The 9,546-nt window shown below is 41.3% G+C and overlaps 1 protein-coding gene across 1 annotated transcript; it reads left to right on the plus strand.

Annotated features, from left to right (window-relative positions):
• LOC138951761 (uncharacterized) lies at positions 1-9,532 on the plus strand (the record flags this gene model as incomplete). The annotated part of the gene is given in 12 exon segments (XM_070323315.1): positions 1-72; positions 764-888; positions 1,237-1,321; positions 1,577-1,733; positions 2,348-2,409; positions 2,675-2,897; positions 4,175-4,254; positions 5,544-5,886; positions 6,293-6,443; positions 6,971-7,084; positions 8,133-8,222; positions 8,608-9,532. Coding segments are annotated over 12 exon segments (1,707 nt in total), but the record flags the coding sequence as incomplete, so codon positions are not given.
• Between the last annotated feature and the right edge of the window lie 14 nt (positions 9,533-9,546).

Consider the following 9,546-nt stretch of genomic DNA (forward strand, 5'->3'; position numbering starts at 1 on the left):
ACGGGAGTTACAGACCTAACTGATGTATCTCATGAAGAAACCTGTTGTAGCTATGACTGCTTAAACTCTGAGGTGAGATGTGCACAATTTATTGACCAAAAATCTGACGAGAATCATTCGAAATACAGCAACAGCATCAAACATGTTGCCTGTCTTGGGCCCCCAAAAAAAAAAAGTCTGTTTACGGTAACCCGACCGACCCTATTTTTTTTCGCGACCCTAGACTTTTTTTTTGGCATTTGGGGGGGGGGGGGGGGGGGGGGGGGGGGGGGGAATTGGGTTTTTTTGCAAAATAACGTAAAAATATGGGGTTTTTTGGGAGGAAAAAAAATCCCGACCTACCTATTTTTTTGGCCTATGTTACCGTAAACAGACCTATTTTTTTTTGGCCTTATTTTCAGACATTTTCTTCTCTTTCAGTAGGTCGTGGTTTAAGATGTGAATTGCCATTGTCTCATCAAATTTAAAATTCCCTATCCATCCCGCCCCCCTTCCTCCCTGTCTATTGCCCTCTCTCTCTCTCTCCCCCCCCCTCCCTCCCCCCTCTCTCTCTCCACTTTTTTCCTATACTGCAAGGTTCTAGTATCATATTAGATAAAAGGATTTTACTCTACAGTGCTCTGAACATCTCACACCACCCCACCCAACCTGTACTTCGTAATATTTTCTCTCACTTTCTTTCAATAATGAATGCGACAAAAACGATTACACACTTCAGTTCTCTGAAAAACTTTTCTGTTATTAATATCTGTGCTGATGTCAGGCCAGGAGCCCAGGGTCTGATGGCAGCATGTCCCCCGACAACCGCAAGAAGTGCAACAACTCTCGCAAAAACAGGACCCCCAACACACTGCGTCACATCATGGAGAAACACCGGCACAGCGAAAGGTGAACATCAATTGCAAACAGCACATTATGATTTATCATTGTATATATAATATGCACAAGTACGTCATCTTATATGTAGATAATGCATTTAATTGTGATTTATGTCATTTTCAGGCATGAGATTTTTTTTGCCAAATCAGATATTTTATAAGCTCCAGTGATCATGATCTTTACTGATCTCCAGATTGCACGGTCTTGCCTTTTCCCCCAAAAAAAACTTGTTCGAAGTACGTGTTGTGCTTTCGAATTCTGGCCTTCCTTGGGTTTTTTTTTGGTTTTTTTTTTTCAATTTCAAGACCTCTATATAATGCATGATAGATGGCTGAAGACCGACTGGTGTCATTTCAGGATTCGGCACCACACACTGAATGAGCAGCTCAAGGCAATCTGTAGCCTCGTGCCCGGCTCAGCAGATGACAACAGAGAGACTAAGGTGAGGGAAAGGTCTTGACATGCAGGTGCGCCCGTGTATGACCGTGTGCCTGTGGCAAATAATTACACACACACACACACAACACAGCAATAACAACCACAGACACACCAACAACCACACCACACAGAACAACCAACCACAAACACACCAACAACAAAATTGAGACAATAGCAACAACAAAATTGAAAGTGCAACCAGAAACACATTGCATTGGTTGAAAATGACACATCTCACTTGTTTCCATGAACTGTTGAGGTGGTGATGATGCAGCGAGTCATCTCCTACATCGCTTTCCTGGAGAACACCATCGAGTTCCTGTGTGGCTGTCTGGGCAGCAAACCGCATCCTAGCTGGGTCCTGCTCACCACCAACTTCAGGGACTACTTTAAAGACTACTTCAAGGGCTTTGAAGGTACGGTAAAAAATAAAAATAAAAAACACAAAAAAAACCAGATGAACTTTTAAGACTTCCTTTTAAAAACCTTGCTTTTTCGGATTTTTTTGTTCATAAACTTTGTAAATGGGAGTTCTATTTTTAGACTATTTCCTTTTCAGACTTGTTTTTCACAGACTGTCTAAGGTCTTAAGATGGGGGGGGGGGGGGGGGGGGGGGGGTGTCTAAAGCACTCAGCTCTATTATTTAAGGGGAGATTGTTGTTTTGGGGTGGTGGTTTTGTTTGCACACTTCCATGCAGATGAGTTGTTACAACAAGCATTGTAGAGTTGTTCCAGAGTTGGCTGGCCTGTTCCTCAACAAAACTTGTACAGGAAGTTTGACTTGGCCATTAGCACAGAAGTTATTTAATGCTCATGAGGTAGCTGGAGACTGTGAGTGCTGTGAAAATATTCACTTGCTCTGGACTGGTGCGTCGGAATTTTGAAGTTCCATTAACCTCTGTTCTCTTAAGAAATTTCCGTTGTGTAATTAAAGTGGGGTTTATATTGTGTATATATGTGCGTCCATTTCAACACACATTCCACAACACACACTTTTTTCTGATTTCAATGCGTTTCTTTGTTTTCAAGATACAGATATTGGTGATGACGAAGTGCTTGCAGCAACTCAAAACTTGTCACAGTCAATGCAGGTATGTACGTTTTGGCTGAAACTACCTGTGTGCTCGTATTATTGATCAGTGAGGGCATTTACCAATTGCAATATTGAATATATACAGTAAACAAAAATCAAAGGGTTTGTTTTGTTTTTTTCCCGTTTTTTTTTTACTTGGCAAAGTCATATCATACATTTAAAAGGACATTGTCATTATTGTTACAAAACTGAGCTTTTTGATAAATATTTTCCAAAGTGTCATCAACTTATTTTTAACAAGTGTTTGCATCCCCCATGCTCAGGATGAAGTGAGCTATGGACGTTTCAAAGTCTCCTCTCCCACTGTGGACTCCACCACGGACTGTGTGGTCCCTGTCATGGTTCTGCCCGTGGAGAAAGAAGTGACCGTCCTGTCGCAGGATTCTGACGTCCACTCGTCCAGTGTGGCCGGTGACGATGACCACACCGCCCACATGTGGTCAGTGTTTGGTGATCACCAGATGACTGGCACTGGCCATTCCCACGGTGAGAATTGTCAATACAGTGGAACCCCCTTTTTAAGACTTCAAAAAATCAGAAAAATCAGGTCTTCAATAGGAGCTAGGGAGTCTTAATAAAAATGGGGGTACATTTACAGAGGTTATGAACCAAAAGTATGAGAAAACACTGGGTTTTAAAAGGAAGGGAGTCTTAAATCGAGAGGTCTTAAAATGGGGGTTCCCGTGTATACATAGTCCAGGGATGTCGTCAGGCGTTGGACATCGGACATAGACCGATTAAAAGGCTCAAATGTCCGATTCACACAGCCGCATTGCGGTCAGATGTCCTATCGTTATCAACTGAGCGCGGTCATGGTCCGATAAATCCGCCCATTCACTTGAGATTATTATTTTTTCTTACTCAAAAAGCCTTGTTATCTTTCACTTATATCCCTCTCAGCTTCAAGGAGAGGGCACTAAACACATTTGAATTAGTAAAAAGTCGTCAGCTTCACAAAGGGCGCTGCCCCTTGACCCCGCCAGGGGGCCTAAGCGGCCCCCTGGACCCCCGGCTTTATTTCAGCTGAAACTGCCATTCCTTCAGTACCATGCCTGATTTTTTCGTTTGTTTCTTTTTTGTGTGTGTCCTGTTTGAAACAAATGTAATAAAACAATATACGCACACGATGTTGGTGCATATACTGATATGTGTGTTTGCACTAGGCTAACCGTGCCGGTCCCCCTGTCTATAAGGACCTGCACTTCTGGTTGGGTCATGGTCGTTAAAGACAGGATCGATTGACTGTATATTTAAAACTCTTTGCTTTGTCTGTGCCTGAATAAATAGACGGAAGGCTGAGTACCAAAATAGATGTCACTGATTTTGGGCTTCTTAAGAAGCGGAAAAAGCGCCAAAAATGAACTACAACATGTAATATTAAAAATTAAGTTTCTGAGTGTAAAGCTGTCAAATTTTTGGTCATATGAGCCAGGCATGGGAATTGTCCGCCAAAAGGCAAATTTCGGCCGAATTTTTTTTTGTTCCGCCGAAAACGCAAGTGTTCTCCGAAAAATTAAATGGGGGAGGCAAAAATGGTTTTAAAAACTGAATTTAATGGCAAACTTGGAGCTCAGATGACACCAAATTGCACCATTTGGGTTCTTTGGAGAGAGAAAAATTCCGGGGGGGGGGGGGGGCATGCCCCCAGGCCCCCGTAGTAAGGTTAGGAGCTTCGCGCCGTCAACTTTGTTACTGAAATATTTTCAGCCGTTTTCAATTTCCATGCCTGATGAGTGTATGCAAGCATTTAATTTCTTTTCTAGGAGATGCTGATATGTTCTTCAGTTCTGCTGTGGATGACAGTGTTTCTGCAGTCCTTGAGATCACTTCCAGCACCCAAGTGGTAAGCCTCTTTTGTGTTGCTGCGTTTGCAGCTACAACGTACAGTAACCAGATTCAAATCGGGTTTTCATGATTGAAATAATTTTGCATTTACAGATGATAACAACCGAAAGCTTAGAGAAATTTTACTATTGTCTCTTTTTACATTTAGACTAAAGTTTTGATTCAAGTTTTGACTAAATGTTTTAACATAGAGGGGGAATCGAGATGAGGGTCGTGGTGTGTCTGTGTGTGTAGAGCGATTCAGACTAAACTACTGGACCGATCTTTATGAAATTTGACATGAGAGTTCCTCGGAATGATATCCCCGGATGTTTTTTTTATTTTTCCGATAAATACTTTTGATGACGTCATATCCGGCTTTTTGTACAAGTTGAGGCGGCACTGTCACACCCTCATTTTTTAATCAAATTGATTGAAATTTTGGCAAAGCAATCTTCGACGAAGGCCGGACTTTAGTATTGCATTTCAGGCTTAAAAAATAATTTATGAATTTGGTCATTAAAAATCAGAAACTTGTCATTAAAAAAATTTTCTTTTTTTAAACGATCCAAAAACAATTTCATCTTATTCTTCGTCTTTTTGTGATTCCAAAACATATACATATGTTATATTTGGATTACAAACAAGCTCTATAAATTAAAAATATGAAAATTATGATAAAAATGAATTGTCCGAAATCGATTTCGAAACAATTTCATCTTATTCCTTGTCGGTCCCTGATTCCAAAAACATATAGATATATGCTTGGATTACAAACAAACTCAGTACGCTAACAAGAATAGAGATGCAGAAAAGCGTGTTATCCTGCTCAGCGCGACCATTACCGCACTATTCTGGCTTGTCGATTTCACTGCCTTTGCCACGAGCGGTGGACTGACGAAACTACGAGTATGCGGTCTTGGTGAAAAAATGCAGTGCGTTCAGTTTCATTCTGTGAGTTCGACATCTTGACTAAATGTTATTTTGCCTTACGCGACTTGTTCTGTCTGTTTTTAACCCTTACACTGGTGCAATTCTGTAACACATGTTACATAGCCACTGGTGAATTAACAGAGAGAAAACCGGTCATATAGGTTTTCGCATCCATGGGAGGTAATCGGAACCGACCAAACAGATTGAGACAGTAGCGCGACTTATGTCGTGACAACCTGCAGGTGACAGTATACGTACAGTAGTGCGACATATGTCGCGACAACCAGCCTAAGGGTTAATATGGCTGATGAATGCGTCACCAATTTGACGTGGAGTATATATTCATCGACTATACCATTCTTTCCTTTCTTTTAGGATAATGACACTCTAGTGATTGAGTTTGACACCAGGGAGCAAGGCAACACCACATACACCCGAATGGACAAGACCAAAGTCCATGCTCAGCCTGTCGTCCCGACGCTTCGCCCAGTGCAGCACTTCAGCGTGTCCTCCAAACCCGTTCACACTTACTACACCATTGAGAAGCATATACCGGATCATGGCTTCCAAAGCACTGTGCGTCGTAACAAACGCAAGCAGCTGAGCCCCAGGCGGTCTTCCCATCACGATGATTACCTGTCGGAGAGGGCCTATCTGCCGTCATGGTCTTGTGAACCGCAGAAAACTATGGCTGTGCCATCTGATGACAGTAAATCAGGTCTGTTTGTGGTCATTGTCATGGAGCATTGGCTAATCAATGGCTGGCAATATCCCCCAACCCCTAACAAAGAAAAGGGGAGCGGGAAAGAGCGCTTGAAATGAAAAAAGATCAGGTCAAATTACATGAAACGCGTGGTTATGTCCCTTTTAAATTTCTGTGTCTGCTATGACTTAAATCACATTCACATAGCTCAACTTTACAAAATAATATGCCTTATGCTAAAACTGATCCGCATCATATAGAACCAGATTGATCACTATACTTTCAGGATACTTCAATGCAACGAGCATTCTACATTTTCTGCCTGACTGCAGTTTACTAATGTAACTTATCCATTTCATTTAGATTTCCCGTAAACACCAGAGCCCATTTCTAACTGTATAACATGAAATAATGCTTTCAGATGCTACGCCATGCAAAGTGCGGGTGGTGCCCTACAACATCCGGTGTAACCACAGACACCCTGTTCAGCGTCTGCAGGCTACCCGTGGCAAACTATCTCTGGATTGTCCTGCCCCCGTTCAAGTCTCCAAGCCACAGGAAGACACGGCCAGGTTATAAGCTCAGACCATTCATATATCATATATAGATTACCATTGCTACATTTTGTTTGTTTGTTTGCTTAACGCCCAGCCGACCACGAAGGGCCATATCAGGGCGGTCCATTGCTACATAATTATATTAGTCATTGGAGACAATAAAAATAAGTTTCGGTACAGCTGAAGGGTACTTACGAGCATCTTGGAGCCCTACACACATGCATTGTTGCATGCATACCCTGCCTGCAAGCCTTGCAGGTTATGATTTAAACAGAAGTTTCAAGTCTTGGAAATTTAATTGTAATCTACTTTTTTGGGTTTGAGAGAAAAATGGTACGATTTTATTCGGTTTGACATTTTTTCAACGGCCTGTTGGTCCAATATTATTCTGTCCTTTATTTGCTTTGAGGTGCAAGCATCATAGTCTGGTATTTTCTGTGTATTCCAGTGCTAGAAACAGGTTGATTTTAACACCTAGAATTTTTGTATGAAAAGATAATCTTGTCTGATAAATTATATAACTTACTGCTCGTTGTCAACAGGGTGACAGCCACAGAGTCACAAGACAAGCTAAGCAGCAAGCTGGATCTACGCAAGACCTCCTGGATGAACGGCTTCATGATGTTCAGCAGACTCAATCGACGCAAGTTCATCCAGTAAGACTGCAAATTGTAGAACACTTTTGAAAAAGTATTCTTCTTTTGCCGTTTCTTGTCTTCATTCTTCATTTTGACACCTTTTCTTGTTATACCGTTTCTTGTTTTTGCAGAGGGATCGGTCAAATTTTTGCAGAGGGATTGGTCAAACTCTCTCTTAATAAAGCATTGTCATTGTCTTATTCCTGAATAATAGACAAATTCCAGAAATAACTCAGTGGGGTTGGTATGGGTAAAGTGAATGTGAATACTCTTGCTTTTATTGAGGCAAACTGTTCCACATGGAGACACACACCCTTGCTTGTGGTCTATAATGTCACGTGGGAAAGTTTGCTTCAAGAAGCAAGAATATTCTTTCTTTCATAACCCATGCAAATCAGACATTTATTTCTCAACATCGTCTACATGTATTAGCATCTTACAGTTTTGCACCTTCTGGCCTGGGAGTTATAATGTTTGTTTGTTCGTTCATGGGCTGAAACTCCCACGGCTTTTACGTGTATGACCGTTTTTACCCCGCCATTTAGTCATACGCCGCTTTCGGAGGAAGCATGCTGGTTATTTTCGTGTTTCTATAACCCACCGAACCCTGACATGGATTACAGGATCTTTTTCGTGCGCACTTGGTCTTGTGCTTGCGTGTACACACGGGGGTGTTCGGACACCGAGGAGAGTGCACACAAAGTTGACTCTGAGAAATAAATCTCTCGCCGAACGTGGGGACGAACTCACGCTGACAGCGGCCAACTGGATACAAATCCAGCGCGCTACCGACTGAGCTACATCCCCGTCCCGGAGTTATAATGATTCAAAAGAAATCTGTCTGAATAGCATCGTACATGCGGCTGTTGAACGCTATTGCAACATAAAATAGTGTTTAATTATTAATTGTGTACCCACATCTCTATCCTGTTTGTTGCTGAGAATTCTTGAGTAATTAGGCAGAATAGCTGGTCAGAACTTGTGCACACATTTGTTGAATAAATTAAATCTGATTGTCATTCCTCTTAATACTTATAACTCAGATTGCATGTTGTATGATGAACAGGGCCCATCCAGGTGTGCATACGTCTCACATCAGCAAGATCATGGGCCATGCCTGGCGCAACATGAACCGGGAGGAACAAGCTCCATACAAGTAAGTCAACTTCTGTAGTTATTGTCTTCAGTCCCATTATAAACTGTAACAAAATCGTGTGCATCAGTTGTTAAAACTGAGAAATAAGAACAACACCATTGAGGTAGACAGATTGTCTTTCACCAGTGTCTTTTGTTTTGCCAGTTCGTGTTACCACTCCTTAAAACTAGGGAGAACAAAAAGGATTTAAGAGTTGACAGTGTTTTAGCATCGGAATTACAATTAAAAACAATTATATTTTTAAGGTTACGCATGCTGCTTTCCTCTTGGATAAAACAAAGAATGCAACTCTTTTATGAATAATTAAGCTAATTTGTTGTCTAAATCAGAGCTTCTGATCTGTACAAAGTAGTCCCCTGCAAAACTGTTGTACGTTTTGTTACAGAGATAAAGCTAAGCTATGTGCCCAGGAGTTGTACCGTGCTTACACTTCCACACCAGAGTTCACACTGTACTCCCCAGTCTCTGCCGCTGCAGCAGCAGCTGCCGCCAGTGCTACTTCTGCCCAGTCCACCATCACCACCACCGGTGCTACTACCACCGCAACCACTGCTAGCCTTCCTGATGCAGAGTCTGAGATGACTAATTAAATTGATTGGTTTGGGGCAGTCCAGTGGAACCCTCCTTTTATGACTTTCAATAACCTAAGAAAATCAATTCTTAAAAGAGAGGGAGTCTTAAAATGGAGGAAAATGTACAGATGCTATTAACAGATCATCTGCGAGAAGAAGGTTTTAAGAGGGAGGAAGTCTTAAATTGAGGCGTCTTAAAATGGGGGTTCAATGGTACAGTAGAACCGCCTAATTTAAAACACTCCCTTTTAAGACCCTGCTTTCTCTGATTTTCTGTTAATAATCTGTGTAAAATTATTCATTGGTTTTAAGACTCAATCCCTCTCTTTAAAGAACTGATTTTCTCAGATTCTTGGTCAAAAGGGGACCTGCTGCTTTTAAATCAGTTTGTTAATACGTATGCTTGTGTATCTTTGCTCGATGAAGGAGAAAACTAGCTTATTGGTTAATCATGTGTTTTTGAGAATCTTAACAAACAAAATTCAAAATGGAAGTCATTTGATGAATCTAAAAAGAGTGGTGGAATGAATATATCAACTAGCATTTGAACTCTTAAACTTGGAGAATACATGGAATAATCTAGTTTTCTGGGTAGTTATTGAAGAGACTTATACAAATAAATGGAAACAATTTAAATACTAATGGACACAGACTGCCGTTGCTATGGAAACAGCCGCCATATTGGCTTTCTAGTAAACTGTTTTACAGTAACATCATACATCAGACATGCATAATATTTGACACAAGGATAC

Source organism: Littorina saxatilis, linkage group LG17 (genome assembly GCF_037325665.1).
Source record: "Littorina saxatilis isolate snail1 linkage group LG17, US_GU_Lsax_2.0, whole genome shotgun sequence".
In the NCBI taxonomy this organism is placed as follows: Eukaryota; Metazoa; Mollusca; class Gastropoda; order Littorinimorpha; family Littorinidae; genus Littorina; species Littorina saxatilis.